We start from the raw sequence: 25,670 nt of genomic DNA, 5'->3' as shown, positions 1-25,670 counted from the left end.
TATATTTGGAAATATATTTATAGGTTAAAATTTTTGAAATTTATAATATTCATCAAATTTTATAGGCAGTTTTGCTTTGTTAAATCGTTTTTTCTTTAAATTAGAATAATACTTCTATTTGATATTTTAGTGGCATACTAGATTATTTTTATATTTAATCCTTATGATAAAATAAATATTTCATATAATGGATTTTATGTTTTGAGGCACCTTTATCTCACAGAAAATTAAGTAGTTATAAACCTTCTGTACTAGTGTGCTGAGGTCTTGATTTCAGAAAGCAGCAAATTTAGTATAGTCACTATAGTCTGGCTATGGACTTCCTAAGTTATTCCTCCTAAAAGTTTTAATTTTTTTTCATTTTAAACTGCTTGAAAAAAATTCAAAAATCATTAAACAGAAGGAGTATCTGGCCCCCAAAAAAGTCTTGTTGATCTCAAGTATTTGTGAGAGCTCTTTTGTCGCCCCGTCTCTCTCTTCTTTCTCCTCTCTTTGTTTTCACTTCCTCCTCATCTTCTCATCTCCCTCCCTCTCCTTCTTTCTCCTTCTCTTTCTTTTCCTTCTCTCTGCCTCACTCTCTCCTATTCCCACTTTGGTCTTTAGTCTCCATTTCATTTGGAGCATAGAAAGAATTATTATAGCAATCATTATTACCTACCAATAGGTTTCCATTAAAAGCAAGTCAATGAATTAGAAATAAAAAATAGGCTTTATAAAAGTGACTTTAAAAATCACTACTTGGTTTTCACTGAGGCTCTCTATGTGAAAATTGATACTTATTCTTTGAATATTTTACATTCATTTTCAGGCTTCACCATTTAAGCATTTCTTTTTATTAATGATGGATTTGTTTTGTGTGCATTCATTTCAGTCATAGACATTTCACATCAGAAACTCAGCTGTGGCTCTTCAGCAACTCCAAATGTTAATATTTTTATTCTTGTTTCCTTTACTCTGCCATATCTAAATACTCTGATGAGAAATTAAATTTGAAGATTGATCAGGACAAGTATAAAATGTGAAGGATATAGAACAATTAAGATAAAGTTGAATACTAAAGTCATAATTTATATTATAAGGAAAATTTTGATTATGTTTCTTTTGAAATAGGCATATTTTACATATTAATTGAAATGTATTATGTACAAAATTAAGATAATGTAGTATACAAATATTAAATATATTGGCGAATACTAATTAAATTATGATTAGAGTATATGCATTTAATTGAACACATAATCTTTTCACCCTGAAAATTTCAAGATTACTAATGCTGAAAAGCATCTTTGAAAAGTATTGAGCAGAAAACTAGAATATTCAATGTATTGTTAACAAATTCCAAAAGTACAGAAGTAAAAGAAAAAAGTATTTTTAAAGGGCAAGAAAGATGTTTAACTATTTTAAATTTGATTTAAATAATACTTATATAAGCTATATTTATTTAAACTATATTTAATGATGGGTTACCATGTGTGAAGTACTCTGCTAGGAATGATTTAACAAGTTTGTCCAATTTTGATGTATTTTACTTTGTGATGCTCTCAGGTCGATCTGCATTTTATGAAGAAGATTCCTCCAGGTGCTGAAGCCTCCAACATCTTAGTTGGAGAATTAGAGTTTTTGGATCGAACTGTAGTTGCATTTGTCAGGCTGTCCCCAGCTGTACTGCTTCAAGGATTAGCTGAGGTCCCAATCCCAACCAGGTAAAAGTATAAGAGCATCTTTTGCACTTTCTTAAGCCATTGTTTTTTGTGGGGAGGAAAAAAAAGGTATAAATATAATTTCCTCTGAGAGTTTTTTTTTTCTTGAAACTAAAGTATAATCCACAAAACTGTTGTTTCTTCTTTGTGGAGGAGTGCCAAAAGTGCTTTAAAAATTGTTCTTTCTTCCTTCTTCTCAAATTTCTATGTTTTCTTTTAGGCACACTCCTTATCTCTGAACACCCTGGTCTACATCATCCTGAAGTGAAGTGAAAGTCTCTCAGTCATGTGCAACTCTTTGTGACCCCATGGACTGTACCGTCCATGGAATTCTCCAGGCCAGAATACTGGAGTGGGTAGCCTTTCCCTTCTCCAGGGGAGCCTCACAACGCAGGGATAGATCGAACCCAGGTTTCCTGCATTTTACCAGGATTTACCCAGGTTTCCTTCAGTTTACTAGCTGAGCCACAAGGGAAGCCCAAGAATACAGGAGTGGGTAGCCTATCCCTTCTCCAGGGGATCTTCCCTACCCAGGAATTGAACTGGTGTTTCCTGCATTGCAGGAGGATTCTTTTTATCAACTGAGCTATCAGGGAATTGCTCAAAAGGTGTATAATCATTCTCTAGGCCAGAATACTGGAACTCCTTTTTTAGACTTTTGGTGAAAAGTGATAAAGTATTAGGCTTTTCTCAAAGATTGCATTAGACTATGGGCTAAACCGGAGAAGGCAATGGCACCCCACTCCAGTACTCTTGCCTGGAAAATCCCATGGATGGAGGAGCCTGGTAGGCTGCAGTCCATGAGGTCCCTAAGGCTCGGACCTGACTGAGCGACTTCACTTTCACTTTTCACTTTCATGCACTGGAGAAGGAAATGGCAACCCACTCCAGTGTTCTTGCCTGGGGAATCCCAGGAACGGGGGAGCCTGGTGGGCTGCCGTCTATGGGGTCGCACAGAGTCGGACACGACTGAAGCGACTTAGCAGTAGTAGCAGCAGCATGAGCTAAACAGGGCCCCCAGGTGGCGCTAGTGGTAAAGACAGTGAAAGTGTTGGTCTCTCTGTCCTGTGGAATTCTTTGCGACCCCATGGACTGGAGCCCCCTAGGCTCCTCTGTCCATGGAATTCTCCAGGCAAGAATACTGGAGTGGGTAGCCATTCCCTTCTCCAAGGGATCTTCCCCACCCAGGGATGGAACCTGGGTCTCTTGCATTGCAGGCATTCTTTCCGGTCTGAGCCAATGGTAAAGAACCTGCCTGCCAATGCAGGAGACAAAGAGAGGCGGGTTCCATCCCTGAATCAGGAAGATTCTCTAGAGAAGGGAATGACTACCCACTCCAGTATTCTTGCCCAGAGAATCCCATAGACAGAGGAGCCTGGCAGGCTACAGTCCATAGGGTGGTAAAGAGTTGAACATGACTGAAGGAACTTAGCAGGCATGCATGCATGGGCTAAAGAGGATCTAGTATATGAGTGTGATCATACTCGAAAAGATCAAAGTTTTCAAGGCTCGGTTTATGCTTAAGTGCCATCATTAGGATACTACCTGCTGTGTCTTACATACTATATGTTTCAGTCTTAGTATAGTTCCCATACATAGAGTCTTAAGAATCATTGGTAGTTACCGTGGTTGAATCTGAATCAAAAGGACAAATTTAACTTGATTACCTGAACGTGTTTTTCATTTAGGTGCACATTAAAACTAACAACTTTGCCATAATATAAACTGAATTTTGTTATTTATTATTTATCTCATGTTATAGAGATAAGACTGTCCATGGGCAAATTCGTGAAGAAAAATGAATATTGGCCACAACACATTTACATTCCTAGCAATTCTTCTAGGGCACCTTGTTTTCCTCCCTTCTCCCTCCATCAAATGTGATTCCTGTGTGCAGACAGGCTCTTACTCTGATCCTGTTCCCACAGCAAAACTTATCTATGTATGGCCCTGTTTCCGTCATGACTGGTGCCCTTTGTATGATGCCATAATTGTCTCTTGGGCTTTCCTGGTGGCTCAGTCAGTATAGAATCCACCTGCAATGCAGGAGACCTGGATTCGATCCCTGGGTTGGGAAGATCCCCTGGAGGACGGCATGGCAATTCACCCCAGTATTCTTGCCTGGAGAATCCCCAAGGACAGAGGGGCCTGGTGGGCTGCAGTCCATGGGGTCACAAGGAGTCAGACATGACAGAGCAACAAAGCACAACACAGCATATAATTGTCTCAGATGCTGTTAATTGCCTCCTCTTCCAAACATTGAAGGTCTTAGTCAAGTTAAACTGATGATAACTTCAGGTGCTATGATAACTCAGTTGGTAGAATGTTTCTTCTATGAACCTTTCAGCCTTAACTCAAAACATAGCCAATTATATCACTCTGTGGTTTGATTGTGGATATGATATTCCAAAAATATAGAATAGTTTAGTCAGAAGAGGCCTTATTTCATTAGAGCTCAGCTGACTGGAAAGGAATTCAGTGTTTGAGAACCTCTGCCTGAACCTGTGTATGAACAGATCTGAGGCAGGAAACTAGCTACCAATTCAAGTTATAGAGAGAAGTATGTCTGTTCATCTGGAAGGCTACCAAGACTTCTGATGCATACCAAGTTTTATTAAAAAGGAGAAGGATGAACTGAACACATTAAGGTGGTGTCTGACGTATGATTAAGGCTACATTTTTCCATATACACCATGTAATCTAGTCAGAGTTTCTGGGAATTGGGGATTCAGATTTAACATGTGAAATTTACTAACCATAGTGGTATTATTTTAGTAGATTAAAATTCCTCTGTGTCTTCCAAGCAGTGCATTCTTGTTCCACCAGCTAAGAAGGTGTCCGATGAACTCTGAGTAAATGATGGTTATTTATGACAATGATAGCTCTTGTATTTCAAAGGAAAGAAAAAAAAAACTCCCAGGAGTAGAGAAAAGCCATAATGGGGTTATATACCCTCACTTTGAAAACTGTCAAGGTTTAAGTGACCTCATTTCATACTGACATAGCAAAGTGTGTCTAGAGAACAGTGGAGGAGAAATTAGGGGCACGATGGAGGCACTGTGTAAGGAGAGATTTTAAAGACTAGACTGTTTAGTTAGGAAAGGTGAAAAATGGAAGAAGATTAGTTAGACAAATAGAATAAAGAAAGCCATTCAAGGTTCCTAATTATCCTTTCTTAGGAGGACAAAAGGGCACACTGTGTGTATAACAGTAACGCATAGTAAAAAAGACCAGAAAATAATTTTAGGGTTTATAAATAGTCCTTGGAATAGAAATGTGAAAATAGTAAGATGTACACAGGTTAGGAAATTTCTTAAAAGGACTATAATTAGTAAAGCATCTGCCACTACACTAAATTATTCCTGTTTTAAGTGTATAGTGGACATTTATGTATAGTAGAATTGGATTCAGTTACAACTGACACAAAAAATTGTCAGATCCTCTAAGACTGTAATATATGCATCATGTAAAAACATGTACAATCTCTAAAGTTTATAACTGAATGAAAGGTAAAATTGTGATATCTATTTCAGTATACCTTATAAAGTCATTAGTCTTCATACTTAAAAGCAGAAACCATTTAACAAGTGAATGCTGTAGTTATATTATGAAATACAGGGCATCTTAAAATTCTCATCATTTCCTTGTAGAATTGACCTTTTCAGAGACAGGACAGTAATTGGTCCTCCAAAGTTAAAACACATGTTGATTTCTTCAAAATTTCCAGTTGTGATGATGAATTTGCTAGACTTTCAACCTTAAATAGATGGAATATCACAGTGCAGCTGCTATTATTATTCCTCCAGCATTGGAATTAATGGATTTTTTTAATTCTAATTTTTGATTCCTGCCAATCATTTTTTCTATTTAATGTAAATTTTGCACACACTCACTTTTTTTTTTATCATATATTCTTTCTTTGCTTATGCTACTGTATTACCATTCCCCTCTTCTACCTAATTCTACAGTTTACATATATGATAGTGAGTTCTCTATCTTACAATTCAAAAAGATTTAATCAGATTCTATTTTTCTTAACTTTATCCTATAAGAATTATAGAATCCTTAAAATTCATACTAACTGCTTAAGCATTATAGGTCACTAAATGAAAGAAACAGCAAAATACCCCAGATTCCAATTGCTCAAGGATCTTAAGCATGAGTCATTTTGAAACATAAAATATTTCAAAATATGTAATAATAACCTGGAAAAATATGGAAATCCTATATTTACATTGAAATCCTATCTTCAGTAATTCCTTTGAGATGAGTGATGCTGTACTACTAAAATTATTTTTTATTTCTACCTTGAAACATGTTTTTTTCTTCTTCATTACAGATTTTTGTTCATTCTTCTGGGACCCCTGGGAAAGGGTCAACAGTACCATGAGATTGGCAGATCAATTGCAACCCTAATGACAGATGAGGTATTTATTCAAGTTCATTGGGAACATTTCCCCCTACTAGGTACACCTAACTTTTGGAGTTCTGTATTCATGACAGTTTACTGTGAATCAGATTTCTCGGTATTGAATCCCCTTTAAATGCTTCTATTATAAAATTTCCCTTGGAAAAATTTGTTCAAAAAGGGTAATAAATTCACACACATGAACATTTTAAAACCCTATACTTTAAAGAAAATCTGTTGTTTAGTGAATTTAGAGTGTATTTATTAATATTCCCTTAAGTGAACTGAGTAGCATTTGTGTTGCCAAAGTAAGCACCATTGTTAATATCATTGAGGGTCTTGTTTGGGGCAAAATAGTTTTAAGCTCTCAAAAAATAAAAGAGGCAGTTTATCTGGATAGTATACATGACACCAAAAGCTGTAAGACATCTATCATCTCTCTTTGTAATTGCCTAAATGGAGATGTTTTTAACCTTGGAGCCTTTTAACCATTAGAGTAGCTGAAGATAGATTTCAAGGAGGCCTGTGATCTCTGACTCAACACACAATTTTTTCTGTGTACAAACACTGTATGTAGGTTTTGGAACTGGAAAAAACTTTCGTCAGCTTCTCAAAGAACTATGTCTAAAAAATGTAAGATCATAAAAATAAACATAAAATATCATATCATATAACTGGTTTCTTGAATTCTACTATGCCTTGCAAAAATCTATTTTTATTGTAAAAGAAGAGCAGATGCAAAAATCACAGAAGTGACATAAATTCAAAATTCAGTAGTAAATACCAAATGAGATTATACATTTCTGAAATCTCATCTAAATAATTTATTGAAATATTTCAAATATCTATGAATTAGTATTGTATATAACTTTTAATTAGTATTTAATAATTTATTGAAATATTTCAAATATCTATGAATTAGTATTGTATATAACTTTTAATTAGTATTTAATAATTTATTGAAATATTTCAAATATATATGAATTAGTATTGTATATAACTTTTCCTAGGTTTATGAAATCTGAAAATTCGAACTTATGTTTGGAGTTCAATATAAATTCTATTATATCTGTTCAAATTATGTTTATTGATTTTATATGAGTTAGTTATTGATGTTTACACCTAGGAAACCAAAAGTTAGAACAAAACCAATTTTTTCATCTGTTTTAGAAAGAACCAACTTAAAGAGAGTATTAGTTTCCTATATATACATGTATAGGACACGACTTAACAACTGCCGCTGCTGCTAAGTCGCTTCAGTCGTGTCTGACTCTGTGCGACCCCATAGACGGCAGCCCACCAGGTTCCTCCATCCCTGGGATTCTCCAGGCAAGAATACTGGAGTGGGTTGCCATTTCCTTCTCCAACGCATGCATGCATGCTAAGTCACTTCAGTCGTGTAGTAGTTTCCTATATATACACGTATAGGACACGACTTAACAACTAAACAACAACAGATGAGCCCTTGAATGAAGGCTCAAACATGAATCCTTTAGACTTGAAAGTTAGCTTGGAGCAATTTCCAACTCTATGAGGAGTGAAATAGAGAAGAGGAAACTCAACCAGAAAGTTATTGCAAAAGATGAGAGCTGTTAATTATAATAGGATATGTTAATTATGAAATACATTCATTGAATATTAAAAGAAAATTTAAATACTTTTAAAAGAGAATGAAAGGTTTTTATTGTTCAAAGCTCAGGTGGAGAAACTGTTCTGCCATCTAACTGCTTTGAAATACATTGAACAATTATATTCAAGAATAAAATTCAATGTTGATTCATACAATTTAAGAAAATGATGAAGTGAATTTCATTATTAATCTCTAAATTCCATGTGAGCAATTACCATTAATATTCATTTTTGTTCTTTGATTTTGTCAGGTGCTCAAATAATTATTTGTTGACTAAGCTGTTCTTTTCCTCCCTGTACTGGGGACTTCTTGTAGGTAGACTGTCTTTTCCTTTTGTATCTTCATATTTAGCATGGTGTCTGACCTTCAGTCAGGGTTCAATACATTTTTTTAATATGAATTAATGACTGAATGTTCTAGTCATCCTAGCAACACCTTATCTTGAATTAAGCTAGCCTCTTGTTGAGCATGACTGGAGATAAATCATATGATTTTGTTTATTGGCACTATTACCAATTTTTTAATCCCTTCATAGTCTTGAAAATTATTAAGCACTCCGAAGAGCTTTTGTTTATATTGATAGTATGCTGATATTTATAAGAGAACTTAAAAATGAGAATTTTTAAAAATATATTTGTGAATTTATTTTAAAATAATAATAAAGTAATTGTATATTAACATCAATATCATAGTTTTATAAGAACAAAAGCAAAAAAAGAGAAACTTTTCTTCTTCTTGTTCTGGACTTTTGTGTCAACAGTTTTCTCTCTCTGTCACTTAGCTAAGTCAACACTGACTCCTTTGGTTCATTTAGCAAACAGGCCTAACATATAGTAGCTACTTAGAAAATACATATGAAATAAAAGGCCAGGATTTTCCCATCCTTAAAATTTCTTACTCCTTAACATAGCATGTCCCACTGAAGTGTTGGTTGAACCTGAATCTTAAGAGTTTTGAAAGAGTAATCTCTACTTGGTCCTGAACATAATAATTTCATTTATCTCAATGTATTACAGTGTAATTTTTGTCACTACCACTCTACTGAAATTGCTTTCTGTAAGGTCATCATTTACAAAATATACTATCTTATGTTCAGTATTCACGTCACTTAATCTCTTATTGGCATTTGACATTACTGAACATGTAGTTTTTTTCCCCTTGAAGAACAGCAGAAATTACTTATGTGCTTGTTTTGACACTACACTAAATCTTGGAGATTTGCTTTACTGTTTACTCTGAGGTCATAAATATAGCCTTCTACATTATGTCCAATTAACTTAATAGTTTAACACTCATATTTAAGTTTTTAATACCTAGAATTGCTTTTTAAGTGGGATATGGATAAAGATCCTGTTTTACTTTTATATAGGTAATAACTTGGCTTAGTACTGTTTATTGATTAGTCCATCATTTATTCAAGCATTGTTTTATGCCATGGTATAAATATTGTTATAAACTTTTATCTCTAATTTTAAAGCAGGGGCTTCTCTCAGAAAGTTTGATTTACATATATATAAACAATGTTTGTCAAACCTGAATCATTAATTCTAGTTTAATGAGCTTCCTTCTATTCTCCTTTTCCTTCTTTTTCTCTTTCCACCAGAAATTTCAACATTCATCTAGCATTCTAAGAAAAGATAAACATCTGTGCAATCATAGAATAAAAGAGGCTATAATATTTTACACTAAAACTTCTTTAGTTAAGAACTTCGTATTCAAATCATTATAATCACATGTATGCTAACTGGGAAATGAAAACACAAAATACATTAAGATTTTAGACGCATTTTTTAAATCTATGAATGGTTATTTTCTCTCTATAGGTGTTTCATGATGTTGCTTACAAAGCAAAAGATCGTAATGACTTGGTGTCAGGAATTGACGAATTTCTGGATCAGGTGACTGTCCTTCCTCCCGGAGAGTGGGACCCAAGCATTCGAATAGAGCCTCCCAAAAATGTTCCTTCCCAGGTATGTATATATACAAATACTCTTAGGACTACCATCATTTTTTTGCCTTTTAAATATATGTTCTAAGATAGTATAGCTGAAGATTCAAATGATTTAAATTGTAACTTCTGTGATGTGATTATAATAAGAAATATTTATCTGGTCTCTGTCCCTATTTCTGGCACAGAGCTCTTAAAATGCTTGGAATTTTCTAAGTGAGGAAAGCAACAAAGATGTCTTTGTTATGTTAATGAGGTTACTTTAGAAACTCTCTTAAGAATGGGGGCTGATTGCCAGGTGGAGCCTGACCAAGAGATTAGAGTTTGGAACTTTCAGTTCCACCCTCCTGCCTCCAGCAGGGGAGAGGGGAGAGGGGCAGGAGTTTGAGTTCAGTCACCAATGGCCAGTGCTTTAATCAATCATGCCCATGTAATGAAGCCTCCATAAACCCCCAAAGGGACTGGGTTCAGAGAGTTTTCAGGTTGGTGAACACGTGGAGATTGGAAAGAGTGGTGTGCCTAGAGAGGGCATGGAATTTTCTCTCCCTTTCTCCATGCCTTGTCCTATGCATCTCTTCAATCTGGCTGTTCCTGAGTAATCCTTTCCTATTCCTGAGTATATCCTTTAGTAATAAAACTGGTGATCAAGTAAGTAAAATGTTTCTCTAGGGATTTCCCTGGTGGCTCAGACGGTAAAGTGTCTGCCTACAGTGCGGGAGACCTGGGTTCGATCCCTGGGTCAGGAAGATCCTCTGGAGAAGGAAATGGCAAGCCACTCCCGTACTCTTGCCTGGAAAATACCATAGATGGAGGAGCATAGTAGGCTACAGTCCATGGGGTCGCAAAGAGTCGGACACGACTGAGCGACTTCACTTCACTATGAGCCATTCTAGCAAATTAGTCCAACCTGAGAAGGGGTTCACAGGAGCTTCAGATATATCCCCAGTGGGTCCGGAGCACCAGCAATAATCTGAGCTTGTGACGGGCATCTGAAATGGGATGTGAGGGGTGGGTAGTCTTCCAAGGCTGAACTCTCGACCTATGGAATCTGATGCTACTTCCAGGTAGATGGTGTCAGAATTGAGTTAAATTTCCCACCACATTTGATTTGGTGTATGTTAGTCACTCAGTTGTGTCCAACTCTTTGCAACCCCATGCACTGTAGCCCACGGGCTCCTCTGTCCATGGGATTTCCCAGACAAGAATACTAGAGCCGGTTGCCATTTCCTTTTCCAGGGGATCTTCCGGACCCAAAGATTGAACCTAAGTCTCCTGCATTGCTTGCAGATTCTTTACTGTCTGAGCAACCAGGGTACCAGAACCTACTTAACCTCTAAGAAGGCAGGGACGTGAAATTCCCTGACACAAAATCTTCCTTCTTTGTATTCAACACAAATTTGGTCTATCAATGATACTCTACTAAACAACAGTACCGCATGCCTGAAAAGATTTTAGACCCACCTTAAAGCATACTATCGGAGAAGGCAATGGCACCCCACTCCAGTACTCTTGCCTGGAGAATCCCATAGACGGTGGAGCCTGGTAGGCTACAGTCCAGGGGGTCGAGAAGAGTCAGACACGACTGAGCGACTTCTCTTTCACTTTTCACTTTCATGCACTGGAGAAGGAAATGGCAACCCACTCCAGTATTCTTGCCTGGAGAATCCCAGGGACGGGGGAGCCTGGTGGGCTGCCATCTACGGAGTCGCACAGAGTCGGACACGACTGATGTGACTTAGCAGTAAAGCATACTATACTGGAGGAAAATTTAAATTTTAATGAGGATGAAAAATATGCTTAAGAAAAGCCCATTACGGACCAGCCATACTCAGATACATAGCTTTGAAGTTGGTGTTAGGAAAATTCAAAAGCATGGTTGTCATTTTGTATGGAAAACTCCCTATTACTGTTGTTAACCACATTTATGATTTCAAGAATTTTCTTCATAATTCTTATGTTCGTTATTACCTTTGTGTGGGCATGTGGTATGAAAATTGTAAAAATCCTCCATATAAAAATCTGATGTGTATTTTACTTGCATACAATGCAGATAGAAATAAAGACTACTGATACTGTTTGAGGTCATTTTCTTATGCAGGCACGACTTTGTTGAGGGTGGTGGCCAAATGTTTTTTAAGCCCACTGGTATTGCCATCTCTATTCCTAGTGCATCTGCCTCCTACAGCTCTCCCTGTTGTCATCTACTCACTCTTGGCTTTGGCTCTGGTTCCTGTGGAGTCCAGCTACGTTTGTAGTTGACTCTGCTGCCTTAGTTGAAGTAACAGATGGCCTCATTGACCCAGCTGTAAGCATAGATGTTTTCCTGGTTAGCCAGAGATGGGTAAATGACTGAGTAAAAGACTTAACCATGAGTCTTTTAAAAAGTCATCTCAAACCCACTATTAATTGAAGGAAACTATACTGATGGCTTATTTCTACATTTCTATCCTGAAGTTATTTCGTAATTATTGAAGGTTATTTGCTCTCCTTTTCTCAGAGGAGATTCTATAGTCTGGGATTCTATAATCACAATCACACAATTTCATTTGATGTCCTACTAAAATTAGTAAATTGCTTAAAGAGTAATTTTAAGGGTTTAGATTATCTTACTTTGTACTTGTATTAATAAAGACACTATAATGCTTCTTAAAGTAGTAAGAAAGAATCTCTTTAATTGATATTATTTGGAAAATTCAGTAAAAATATTAATATGCTGAATGTGAGAGTTTGAAAGACACTTGTTAATACCAATTTGTTTTTCAAACATTAAAACTAAAGTCAAGCATTTTTGGAAACACCTTGCCTTTGAGAAATGATGTTTCTGAGACAAGTGGAGACATGGGAGCTAAAATTAATTTTATGAGACTTTAAGACCAGGATTAATTATTGGATGTTGGAGTCTGGGTATTGAGAAGCAGTGGGCTCAGTATGCCAATGCAAGAGTGAAGTGAAGTGAAGTGAAAGTCTCTCAGTAATGTCTGACTCTTTGCGACCCCATGGACTGCATAGTCCATGGAATTCTCCAGGACAGAATACTGGAGTGGGTAGCCTTTCCTTTCTCCAGGGAATCTTCCCAACACAGGGATCAATCCCAGGTCTCCTGCATTGCAGGCAGATTCTCTACCAACTGAGCTATGAGGGAAGCTCCCAGTACAAGAGACTTGCGTTCAATCCCTGGGGTCAGGAAGGTTTCCTGGAGAAAGAAATGGTAACTTACTCTAGTATTTTTGTCTAGGAAATCTCATGGACAGAGGAACCTGGCGTGCTACAGTCCATGGGATTGCAAAAGAGTCAGACATGACTTAGAGACTAAACAGTGACAACAGTAGAAAGAACACTGAACTAAGAATCAAGGCACCTGGGTTCTGATATTATCTCTTTTTATTACCTTAAACAGATGCTGTAACATCTCTGTATTGATGTTATATATCAGTGTGTCCAATAGAACTTTCTGCAATGATAGAAATGTTCTATATCTATGCTATCTATTAAGTCAAGCCACTATTGAGCACTAGAAATGTGCTTATGCAAGTGAGGAACTGATTTTTTAATTTTAATTAATTTAAATGTAAATAGCCAACTGTAGTTAGTGGCTATCATGTTAGACAACATAATTTTATATAATGAGTTTGAATTAGATATGTTCTGTGTTTCTTTACAACATTAGTATTTTTAAAATGTATGTTGGAATTGAATAATAGATACTATGAAAGTATGTTTTCTTTTATGAAGTGGAGCAAAATGAATCAAAATAAATTAAGTACTGAATTCATATTCATTCAAATATTTTCCTCTCTGGGATAATCTCCATGGTTTTTATTCTTCCAGAAGTGTGTAAATCACAGTATTTTTTAAAAAATATTTACTTTCAGTTAAGAGAATAATAACCAGCACCTCAAGGGATACCCCTGAAAATACTCATTAGAACTTTATGTCAGTCATTATAATCACTCCCCTAGGTATACCCTCAACTTCCTTGCTTTTCTCTCATACCACTTACCTGCTTAGATTCCCCAAACCATGTGTATCTACCTGCCAGCATCTGCACCTGCCTTCTCTGCCTGTTCCTATATTACTATTGATGAATTATCCAAAGTCAGTTTTCTACCAGTGCAGTAGATCCCATCTCTTTATACCTACTCAAAGAGATTACCCCACCAATTCCCAATTCCCTGTTTATCCCCTATGTCGGCAGTTCTTTTGCTCCAAGCTACCATCATTTTTCTCCTGGATTACTGAAATAGCCCCCTAACCAGTCTCCTTGCTTCTACTCTCATTTCCTGGAATCTGTTCTTGACACAGCAGCCAGAGTGTTAGATCATGCTCTCTTTGCCTTAAAATCCTGCAAAAGCTCCTCATTTCTCTGAGAATAAAAGCCAAATATTTAAAATGATCTACTAACACCCCACAGTCTGGCTTCCTTTCACCTCCAAGTCATCTCCCATGCCTTTCTTTCTTGCTCACTCCTCTCCTTGGCCTCCTGCCTACTTATTCTTCAATCTCTGCCGCACACACCTGCGTTAAGACTATCCCACTCACTAGCAGTTCTTTGCCTGGATGTTCCCCCAGTTATTTTATGGCTAATTCTCTTGACTCCCTCAAGTTTTTCTCAAATGACACTCTCAGCCTGCCTGACCACTCTCCTTATCATTGCCATTTCTTCCTCCCCACACCTCACAGATCCCTTAAGTATGCTCTAAATTTTTGCTTTTTCATCATTTTTATTTCTTTATTTTTTTATTATTATAAATTCTGCATATGAAAAATAAGTTTAACATCATAACTGTCCCTAGAATCTGGCATGTACATAATGCTACATAAATATGGACTTCTTGGGGATCTTATTAAATCTAGCAAACCTCTCTCAATCCCCAAAAGGAAGAAACAGATCTGTTCAGTGTTTCCTTCCAGTAATTCACATTGAAGATACCAGAAGAAACTCAGAAACAAATTTTATTTATTTATTTTAATTTTTATTGAAATATAGTTGACTTACAGTGTGTTTGTTTTAGGTGTATAACAGTGATTCCGTTTTATACATATACATACAAATATACGTATATATGTGTGTATATATATATATTGTTTTAAACATTATTTTCCATTATAGGTTGTTATAGATATTGAGTATAGGTCCCCGTGCTGTACAGTGGGCCCTTGTTAGTCAAGTCTGAACAACAAAAAAACTTTCCTGTATTTCCCTCAGAATATTCACCAGTACACAATTATTTTTTCTAAACCCTTTCTCCCTACTGTAAGAAGGCACTCCTTGAGGAAATAGGTACTTTAGAATGATGACTATCTTTCATGGTTTATCATTTGCTTAGTGTATAAGGCAAATAGCTTTTTCCCGTTGTAAAACAATGAATTAATTTATGCAGTAAGGGATAATTCCCCAGAAGAACAAATAATACCACTTGCCTTCTTAGACTTGTTAAGAAGTGTTTCCCCAGGTGATTATTGGGTATTGAGGGTATTAAGGGCCACTGTTAAAGCCCTTTACTAACATATGATACTTATTTACCTATAAAGGCAGTTCCTTCATCTGTTGACAGACATACTGTCTTTTATCTTTGAATTTAATTTCATTGTATCTATTTATATACCTGGGAAATTATAAAATATCAATGAACTTTCCTATATTTTTTGCATTTCAAAATATATTTTTTGTCATGTTTTAAATCTGTAACATTTTATCTAAGTATGTCATTGTAATAAGATCATTTGATAATTCCCACTTGTTCAGTTTACACTAAGCATGAAGAACATGTTTATATGTTTACACAATTTTGGAATGGCAGTTAAGTAAAAAATTTAATTTCACCATTAATTTTTTTTTTTCCTTTTAAGCATTTTTGAACACATCTATATGCTCTAAGATCACCAGTAGGAAGGATTTTCTGATTTTTTTAAACTCTCTATCACTAACAAAAGTGGGTGGAATAGATCTGAAGAGAAACAGCACTTACATAAGCTCAGTGTTTTGTCATTGGCTCAATTAAAAGCTTCCTTTTGCAGTAGTCTTTCTGACTGCTTTGTATCAGAAAGAAGCTTGAGTAGGAAGATATGAGCCAGAATCAGAGAGGGAAACATACTTTAAAAATAGCTAATGATAACAGTTAATGTTCATTGAACAGCTGAACTAGACCAGGCCTACACCACCATTAACAACTCCTTACCTCAACCTATCCTAATCCCAGTCTCCTCTCACCACTTCTTGTTTTAGATTTTTTCAGATCTCTATCTCAGAGTAGTAGTGAGAGTGTTAGTTGCTCAGTCATGTCCTATTCTTTGCGACCCCATGGATTGTAGCCCTCCAGGCTTCCCTATCCAAGGAATTCTCCAGGCAAGAATACTGGAGTGGGTAGCTATTTCCTTCTTCAGGGGATCTTCTGGACCCAAGGATTGACCCCAGGTCTCCTGCATTGCAGGCAAGTTCTTTACCCTCTCTGGGTAGGGAAGATCCCCTGGAGAAGGGAATGGCTACCCACTCCAGTTTTCTTGCCTGGAGAATTCCATGGACAGAGTAGCCTGGTGGGCTACAGTAGCCCATGGGATCACTCAGAGTCAGACATGACTGAGCGGCTAACACTGTCAGCTATATCATCTCTATCTCTCCCTGACATTATAGGATTATTTTGTCTCCACTAACAGAATGCTTTTTCTTGCTAACTTTTGCATCTATAGCATCCCATAAAAATGAATAGCACACACTAGGCACTCAATAAATATTCGTTGAAAGAAAGAATAAGTATCCCTCACCTCATTTCATTCTCTCAATGGAAAGTGAAAGTGAAGTCTCTCAGTCATGTCTAACTCTTTGCCCCCTCCTTGGACTGTAGCCCACCAGGCTCCTCTGTCCATGGGATTTTCCAGGCAAGAGTACTGGAGTGGGTTGCCATTTACTTCTCCAGGGGATCTTCCCTAACCAGGAATCGAATCCGTGTCTCCCGCATTGGAGGCAGACCCTTTGCCGTCAGAGTTATCACTAGTAAAAGGAGGCGAGAACTGAGGCTTTAGGTGGCTAAATAACTTTCTAGAGGTTGTATAGCAAGTAAGTACAGAGCCTGGATTCTTAACTGCTCTGCATATTGCCTCAAGGGAAAAAAATTGTTTTTATTGTTTACAACTAGCACCTGAAATTAAAAAACAAAAACACTTCCCACAGGAGAAGAGGAAGATTCCTGCTGTACCAAATGGAACAGCAGCTCATGGGGAAGCTGAGCCCCATGGAGGACATAGTGGACCTGAACTCCAGCGAACTGGAAGGTTAGTGAAAAGCCCTTGTATGGGACTTCAAAGACCAAATGGTATATCACTTTTGTGTTGGGAATTACTGTTTTGAGGACTAATTTGTTTTTATACTTTGAATACCTACTCTTTGGGGGTAAATATGCTAATAAATTTGATATCTCATCATTAATGATTGTCATTATTATTAAACCAGAACAGTGAATACACCATTCCATTTTATATACGTAGTCTTTCACATTGCTGTGCATAAAACACATTCACAGATTCTTAGAATAAATGAGAAAACTGTCAGTTGCCCCTTCCAAAAGAGCCTGTTGAAAACTTCAAGTTCAAAATGGAAACGAAAATAAATACCAAGAATTCAGTCTTATAGACCCTGTTTCATTACATGCAAGTGCGATGTATATAATAATATTTTTTATTTTTATGATAGTAATCTGAAAGAGCTATATGATTTATTTTTCTAATCACACATCTTTGAAGAGATGAAAGCTTCAATTTATTTCTTAAAATGATTTTTAAGTTTTTTTTTGACAGCTTGTCTCTCTCCAAGAAATGTGTGAGCAGAAAATCAGAAACCTTTGGGTGGGTCTCTCTTCAGGGAATATGTGCACACAGCCTCCATTATAATCGAAGGCAATTGCAAAAACTTTGCAGGCTTGGTGCTCCCCTCTCCTCAGGGCCATCTCCTGTACCACTCTCACTGTGTCCTCTAAGCTGACTTTCCAGTTCTTGACAACTCTGTGCATTTTAATTCTCCTCTATTCTTTCCCTTTTTCTATGTTTTGTCTCTAAGGAAATGTCTTCCTCAGTCTGGTACTTAATTTGAGATGATTCAGACAATTTTTTCCCTTTCCCTTTACTGGAAACCTTGTAACTCCTTCTGTTTACTTCCAAATTTTCAAATGCTGTCTTTTTATTTTTGGTGTTATTTTTTTCCCTCTCTCTCAGGTGTAACGTGCCACATAGCTTAGATTTTTTTTTTCAAAGTTCACTTTTCCTTACTGCTTCCTAAATCCTCCCAGGTCACCAATATCCGGTATCTTCGCTTCTCCAGAGTTCTTCCACAGATTCTGTTGCTGACAGGACTTGAAGTATCCATTACTCATCTGCTCTCCTGGAGTTGCTGGTGCACATCTGGGCTGCTCTTGTACTGTTCTCTGCAATGACCTCCCACTTCTGGATTTAGATTTTTGCTGCTAAAAGCACGTTTATTACACTGTAATATAACAGCTATTTAGACTAATGTATGGCCTAATAAGTAATTAATTAGAAAACAGTAGTCTAATAGAAAGTGCTATCAAGCCTATAAATATTAACTACAAAGTGATCGTTCATAACCACTTCACATTCTTTTGGGGATTAGGTGGGATGTAAAAAATAAGTACATGAATAAATAGACTAGTAGATTAAATCTGTTCTGAATTATGACTTTGAGAATTTAACACATCATTCAGAAATGATCCCCCAAATAAAAATTCTGCATGTATTTTACTAAACACAAGTAGGAGAACCTAAACTAAGATGATCTTTGTGTATGTGTGTGAATTTTCATAGGTTCTGTACAAACTTCTCTGAATTTTAAATGTCCCTTTTTTTTTCAATTGAAATTTCATCCTTTTCAACCTCTCCTAGTCCACATCCCTCTGGTGGATGTGGAAAACGTAATGATTTGATTACTCAAATAATAATAAGATAGCTATTAATATGTTATTATTGTGTCTATATCAGGGCAATTAAAAATAATAGAATTTCAGTTATTCTGAAGAGGTACGCTTTTCAAGGCAGATAGGAATTTGCTTCTCAAGAGAACAGTCATTTCTGAAGTGATTCTTAGATTGCCACATTATATTCCTATTAAGAAAACGAAGAACAAACCTTTAATATTTTTCCATAACCCTGGTGTATTTAGCATACTTGCAGTATGTTGAACATAACAGTTTTTTTTAACCTCCATGTAGGAACTTAATCATAGCCTTATTCATTTTAATATGACATCTCTATTCCATAGAGCACAAAGAGCTTTTAGTAGTCAAATGTTAAATCTGCATATTGTTAGTAAATGTTCAAAGAATGAGAATACCTGTTTAATGCTCTCATTCCTAATAGATTAAAAAATTTCATCCTCAGATTTTAGGCATTTCACAATTTAATGCTTCTCCCACTCCCCTCCTCCTACCAAAACATCATCCTTTACATGTTTTTAATGTGTTTTTTGATATTTTTAGAATACATGCATTTACCCAAGTAAGGTCATTATTGTCTTGTTAATTATAGATATTTGAATATGTTTAGCAACAGTGGATCAAAAGTACATTTATCTAGGTTGCTTATTATAAGGCCCCTGTGTTAGTTTTCCAAAGATGAAAACCATAATGGAACTTACCTCTCTCTACTAAGCATTATTGTCGTCCATAAGGCCATTTAAGTGCCTGTATAAAATGTTATTTGGCAAGCGATTTTTTTGACAGAGTGGATAGTTGGAGCCATGGTTATATACACCTTTTCTCTCTAGGTTGATATTCACTATCGGGCTATATAAAAATCAGTTTACCTTCCCTCCTTCACTTTCTGCTACACTAAATGGAATGTAAACAATTCCAATATTGCCAATAACTGAGGATAAGAGGCCTGATTTTAGGACTAGGTTTTTGTAAAATGGAACAGAGATTAGAGTAATCCTTAAATCTCACTGTTTGAATTTTGATTATTGAACAGCTGAGAACCTAGTTTGAGAGAACCTAGGGTTTTTGAGGTTGTTGGCATGATTTTTCGCTAGGAATTGAAGTACCTTAGTGGTACAAAGCTATTCCTGTAGATCATGATGTAGAACCTAGCAGGTTAATACGGGTCTCATCTCTGCTGATGGAAAACCTATACTATGACCTGGCGACAAAGCAAATGAGTATTTTGACATATGTGTTTTTTATCTTTGTATGTCACTATTGTGTTTTCCCCCCCTGTCTTAGGCTTTTTGGGGGACTTATTTTAGATATCAAAAGAAAAGCTCCATACTTCTGGAGTGACTTCACAGATGCTCTCAGCCTGCAGTGTTTAGCGTCTTTTCTGTTTCTCTACTGCGCATGTATGTCTCCTGTCATCACATTTGGAGGACTGCTGGGAGAAGCAACTGAGGGTCGAATAGTACGTATTATTCTTTTCTCTGAACTTTGAATTTGAATCCGCGTTTAAGATTCATAGTTAGATGAGTGTGTGTTTCATTTTGAATTCCTTTATGAGGAGAGATTTGATGTATGGTCTAGCAGATAAACTTCATATGAATTTCTTGACTAGTGGAACTGGGAATCAGGGAGTGGACTATCTCAGAATAGATAATTCTTACGTTGCACAAGGTTCTGATCTCATCCCTGGCCCCCAGTCTTAGGCTAGCTTTAGATTGGTTCTTACCTCTTAAGAGGTCCATTTCCCACTTATATAGGCCATGCTTCTGCCAGACATTTGTTGTGAATACATGTAAACTTTCAGTAAGTGAAAGAAAGATAAGATAAGGAAGAGGGAGATAATGTATCCTTGCCTACTACCATTCATATTTTGACAGCCTGCCCCTTTTTTAATTCTCCCACCCCACCTCCTGCCCAAGGTTGCTGGTAGGTGCTTCAGAGAATAGACCCCATGTATTTTATATATTTTTTCTCCAGTTATAATGGTGGCCTGTACAGCTTAGACAATGGAATCATTTATATCTCCACACAGAGTGCAATCGAGTCTCTCTTTGGAGCATCCATGACTGGAATAGCCTATTCTCTTTTTGGTGGACAGCCTCTTACCATACTAGGCAGTACAGGACCAGTTTTGGTGTTTGAAAAGATTTTGTTTAAATTTTGCAAGTAAGTATTATATACTTTTTGCCCTTAGTCCCTGTCTATCCCTCTACTGTGTTTATGCTTCTCTCAACATCACATTTGGAAATCTGCTGGCAGAGGTGAAAGTTGCTGATTTGATTCAGTTTGCCATTTTTGTCTCTCCATGGAAATAAAAAAACAGTAAAATATTTATGTATTTTTTATGTAATATTTATAAAAAATTATATTCAGTTCTAAGCACTGAGAAACCTCTTTGAGTTTTATACCCTTAGGTGTTCCCTGTAGACAAAGTTTTGAGTTTAGATACTCAAGGGATGTGAAGCTTATTTATTTTCACTTCCTGAGTTAGACTTATTTCTATCTACTAAAAATGGTGACAAGCTGTTCAGTGACCTTCTTTCCCCTGTTCTTTCCCTCCTCCTAGAGAATATGGGCTATCATACCTGTCTTTAAGAGCTAGTATTGGACTTTGGACTGCAACCCTGTGTATCATACTTGTGGCCACTGATGCAAGCTCCCTTGTCTGCTATATCACCCGGTTTACTGAAGAAGCTTTTGCTTCTCTTATTTGCATCATTTTCATTTATGAGGCCCTAGAGAAGTTGTTTGAACTCAGCGAAGCATATCCAATCAACATGCATAATGATTTGGAACTGCTGACACAGTACTCGTAAGTACCATTTCCCCTGTTGGCTGTGGGGCTTTTCTTTATACAAATATTACTATTGTTATAAGAAACATGAGAAACTTAGTCAGCAGATCAACTTCCTTGAATTGATTCATGACCTAAATCTTGGTCTCTCAGTGCTGTACAGGATTTCATCTAATCAGCTACTCATCTGATACATGAGTTTTCTTTATAACATCAGCTCCAATAATATCTTTTTGAAGTTCTATTTGTCAAGCATTCTCTGTTAAGCAGATAATGAACCATGATCAATTTTGCTATACAGAGATTGCTTTATTGCAAAATATTTTTGATTTTGGTCTTTCTTAGGACCTTTTCCATTTAATACAATCTGAAGAACCATAGTAGTAAAAAGCTAAGATTCCAGATTTAAAGCAGTGAGGTAAAAGATACTCATTGGGTCTAAATTGCATTAGCTTGGTGTTTGAAAATATGATAAACTCTTAAATAAAATAGCACTGAATTGAAATGTAATTTTGCTCTTGGAACCTATGACTTTTATGATGAAAGTACCCTAATATGGTTGCTGAGGGTGATGTTACAGTTTAGGATTAAAGATGGAATTTCTCTAAGGCCATATTAACAGAGTATATGTGAACATTATATTATTCTTCTTTGATTTAATTTTAGGATTTTTTGTTGTTATTATATATATATATATTTTAAACAGCAAATATTTAAAGCAATACGTTCTTTACCAGGCAGTTATAATCTCTATATCAGCTACCAATACTTTTCTTATAAACTGCTCAGATATGCCCTCAAAATCTTCCTTTGAAGATTTTTCATCTTTGTTTATTATTAGAAGTTGATATTGTTAATATTAGGCCAAAATAGTGCAATGTTATAATCTTGTTAAGAATGATATAATGATACAGAGTTGAAAACAAGATGAATTAGTATTTTGATGTTTTCTTGGTCATTGCAGATATCTTTAACAGTGCATCTCTGTTTTAGGACCAAAAAAAATCAGTGGAATATAAAATAACTTCCCCAATAAAAGTAAATGGTGAGGATGTTGTGAACAAGATTCAAAAGTAGATGAAGGAGGTGTCAGGGACATTCAGAAAGCAGGCAGATGGGGAGAGCAGTTTGATCACAATGAGAGATAACATTGATACATGCCTTTTCATTTTTGTTTAGTTGAAAAGAGAGCAGTGTCACCTAATTTGGGTATCTTTGCTGGATATAAAATTACCTCTGTTTGGGATTTCAAACCTACTACATGCCCTAAGCTGGGTAAATCATGAATAGTCTGTTCTCAATGAGTTTCCAGTTTAGTAGGAAATATAGACCAACAGACAACCAAATAAGTACTGTGTTAAAGGATTGGTTCAGAATGCTATGGTACCATGTCAGAACACCTAACCCAGATCTCAGATTCAAAGACTTCCTGGAGGAAGTGACAGAAAACTAGAAAATTAGTAGTAATTAAAAAGGTACTGAAAAGTAGAGCTGGAGAGCAGTTTAGGTGGAGGGAAGGACACAAGCCTGGATATAGAAATTTATTAAGGCTTTGAAATATTTTTCCAAAGTTATATAGATAGTGGTAAAACAAGAAATTAGACTCAGGCTTTATGATCCTGATGTAGTTTTCAATAAATTAGTGAAGCTCTCCAAAATAAACAATATGGAACAAATAAACAGATAAAATCAGAGCTATTCTGTTTGAAGTAGGGGGAAGGCACCAGTTGTCCACACTTTGATTCATTCCCTGGGTTCTCAGTGGCAGATTCTAAAGTATTTTAGATCAAGGAACACAATTTAAAATCCCCTGGTCTAGAAAGGAAAAAAAAACAGACAAGCAAGGACTGAACTCTGAATAATGGTCACAGCTTGAGGGAAGAAGAATGAAAAAATGCAACCAATAGATAAAAAACAAGAAAGAGTCATCAGAAAGGCAGAAAACCATGAGTAATTTCAGACTATAGAAGGCAAGGGTCAAGACTGTATCAAGAAATTTTTAGAGAAGACAGTGCTATAGAGATCAAACAGAATAAGGAAAAGAGATCATTGTTAGTTTTAAGGAAAGCTATTCGGTGAGGAGGGGAGCAGGACTACAAGCCTGTTGGCAAAAAATTCAGAAGGGAGGAGGTGGTAAAGAAATGGAAAAAGCATTGCATAGGCCATTTTGGTGTCAAAAAATGAAAAAAGTGCCTCTGGAGAAGGCAATGAGATCATGAGAATGGTAACTTGTGATAGAAAAAGAGCTACATGTGTTTGAAAATGAGAATAGAGAGATGAAGGAGAGAGATTAAAGATCATGCAGAGAGCGCAGATAAACATGGATTGTAGCCTCGCAGAAGTCAAAATGTGATGAGATCAAGTTGAATTGTGGGTTAAGACAAATGATCAAAGGATATTTTGAACATAAAAATAGCTGTATTTGTCCATGATCCCTTCCTATCATGGCAATCAAGAGAAGAGTGGCACAGGTCCTCTCCTTTCCATCTCCATGTTTTAAAGAAAGATTCCCACAAGTTTAAGTTACAGTTATGGTTTGTCACAGTGTGCTTGTCTGAAAGCTAACAGTTTGAAGACTGAGCAGGAATGGTGTGCTAATCACTGTGTTCCGTTGCCCAATTGTCCTCCCCAACCCAAGTTAGGAGGTAGAAGTGATGGAAAGACTGGTTCATCCTGATAGTGAGGTTTTAGTGGTGCTTGACCCTGAAACGGGTAAAAGAAAAACACGTAGAATAAAAGTCTCCCTGAGAAATGTGGTGCTGACCACATACCCTTACTGCATTGTCTTCAGCTTTCATACCGTGATTCCCTAATTTCTAGAACCACTCACACTGTATACATGAATTTGCTTAGGTACTGCCATTCCTTACTCTTTGGAGTAGTAAAACAAATCTTTTTTTCTATGCATATAATGCTTGTATTTATCATTGCACTTTCAGTCATGTGCATTAAATGAAAGTTATTGCTGACTATAGTGGCTACTCTAATGTATTATATAACCTCACACTTCTGCACAAAACATTTACTATTTCACGAACTCCCACATGACACTTTGGTGACTGTCTTGTTCTTGTTGCTGGGAACTTTTCACACTAATCAATCTGTAAGCATCATTATCTTTCCTTTTCTCCGTTGCTTTTCACTTCTCTTCTTTTCACAGCTATTTGTAAGGCCTCCTCAGACAGCCATTTTGCTTTTCTGCATTTCTTTTTCTTGGGGATGGTCTTGATCCCTTGGGGATGGTCACAAACCTCCGTCCATAGTTCATCAGGCACTCTATCTATCAGATCTAGTCCCTTAAAGCTATTTCTCACTTCTACTATATAATCATAAGGGATTTGATTTAGGTCATACCTGAATGGTCTAGTGGTTTTCCCTACTTTCTTCAATTTAAGTCTGAATTTGACAATAAGGAGTTCATGATGTACTGTCAACTCCTGGTCTTGTTTTTGCTGACTGTATAGAGCTTCTCCACCTTTGGCTGCAAAGAATATAATCAATCTGATTTCGGTGTTGATCATTTGGTAATGTCCATATGTAGAGTCTTCTCTTGTGTAGCAAGAATAGCAAGGAGAGATAAGAAAGCCTTCCTCAGTGATCAGTACAAAGAAATAGAGAAAAACAATAGAATGGGAAAGACTAGAGATCTCTTCAAGAAAATTAGAGATGCCAAGGGAACATTTCATGTGAAGATGGACATAATAAAGGACAGAAATGGTATGGACCTAACAGAAGCAGAAGATATTAAGAAGAGGTGGCAAGAATACACAGAAGAACTATACAAAAAAGATCTTCACAACCCAGATGAACACCATGGTGTGAAAACTCACCTAGAGCCAGACATCCTGGAATGTGAAATCAAGTGGGCCTTAGGAAGCATCACTATGAACAAAGCTAGTGGAGGTGATGGAATTCCAGTTGAGCTATTTCAAATCTTAAAAGATGATGCTGTGAAAGTGCTGCACTCAATATGGCAGCAAATTTGGAAAACTCAGCAGTGGCCACAGCACTGGAAAAGGTCAGTTTTCGTTCCAGTCCCCAGAAAAGCAATGCCAAAGAACGCTCAAACTACTGCACAATTGCACTCATCTTACACGCTAGCAAAGTAATGCTTGAAATTGTCCAAGCCAGTCTTCAACAATATGTGAACTGTGAACTTCCAGATGTTAAAGCTGGTTTTAGAAAAGGCAGAGGAACCAGAGATCAAATTGCCAACATCTGTTGGATCATTGAAAAAATAAGAGAGTTCCAGAA

The 25,670-nt window shown here is 36.5% G+C and overlaps 1 protein-coding gene across 8 annotated transcripts in view; it reads left to right on the top strand.

The window, feature by feature from the left end:
* Nucleotides 1-25,670, top strand: part of SLC4A10 (solute carrier family 4 member 10) — a 343,442-nt gene that overhangs the window by 221,561 nt on the left and 96,211 nt on the right. For all 8 annotated transcript variants that reach the window (XM_070804212.1, XM_070804218.1, XM_070804214.1 and 5 more), the window contains 7 exons: nucleotides 1,546-1,703; nucleotides 6,040-6,127; nucleotides 9,562-9,708; nucleotides 16,855-16,955; nucleotides 19,910-20,084; nucleotides 20,655-20,788; nucleotides 21,189-21,434. In XM_070804212.1, the coding sequence (XP_070660313.1) occupies nucleotides 1,546-1,703; nucleotides 6,040-6,127; nucleotides 9,562-9,708; nucleotides 16,855-16,955; nucleotides 19,910-20,084; nucleotides 20,655-20,788; nucleotides 21,189-21,434 (1,049 nt within the window). The remainder of the gene's footprint in view (nucleotides 1-1,545; nucleotides 1,704-6,039; nucleotides 6,128-9,561; nucleotides 9,709-16,854; nucleotides 16,956-19,909; nucleotides 20,085-20,654; nucleotides 20,789-21,188; nucleotides 21,435-25,670) is intronic.

The sequence above is a fragment of the Bos indicus genome, chromosome 2, assembly GCF_029378745.1.
Source record: "Bos indicus isolate NIAB-ARS_2022 breed Sahiwal x Tharparkar chromosome 2, NIAB-ARS_B.indTharparkar_mat_pri_1.0, whole genome shotgun sequence".
NCBI classification, from domain to species: Eukaryota; Metazoa; Chordata; class Mammalia; order Artiodactyla; family Bovidae; genus Bos; species Bos indicus.
The sequence above is the reverse complement of the archived record's forward strand: the minus strand, read 5'-3'. Positions and strand labels throughout refer to the sequence as shown.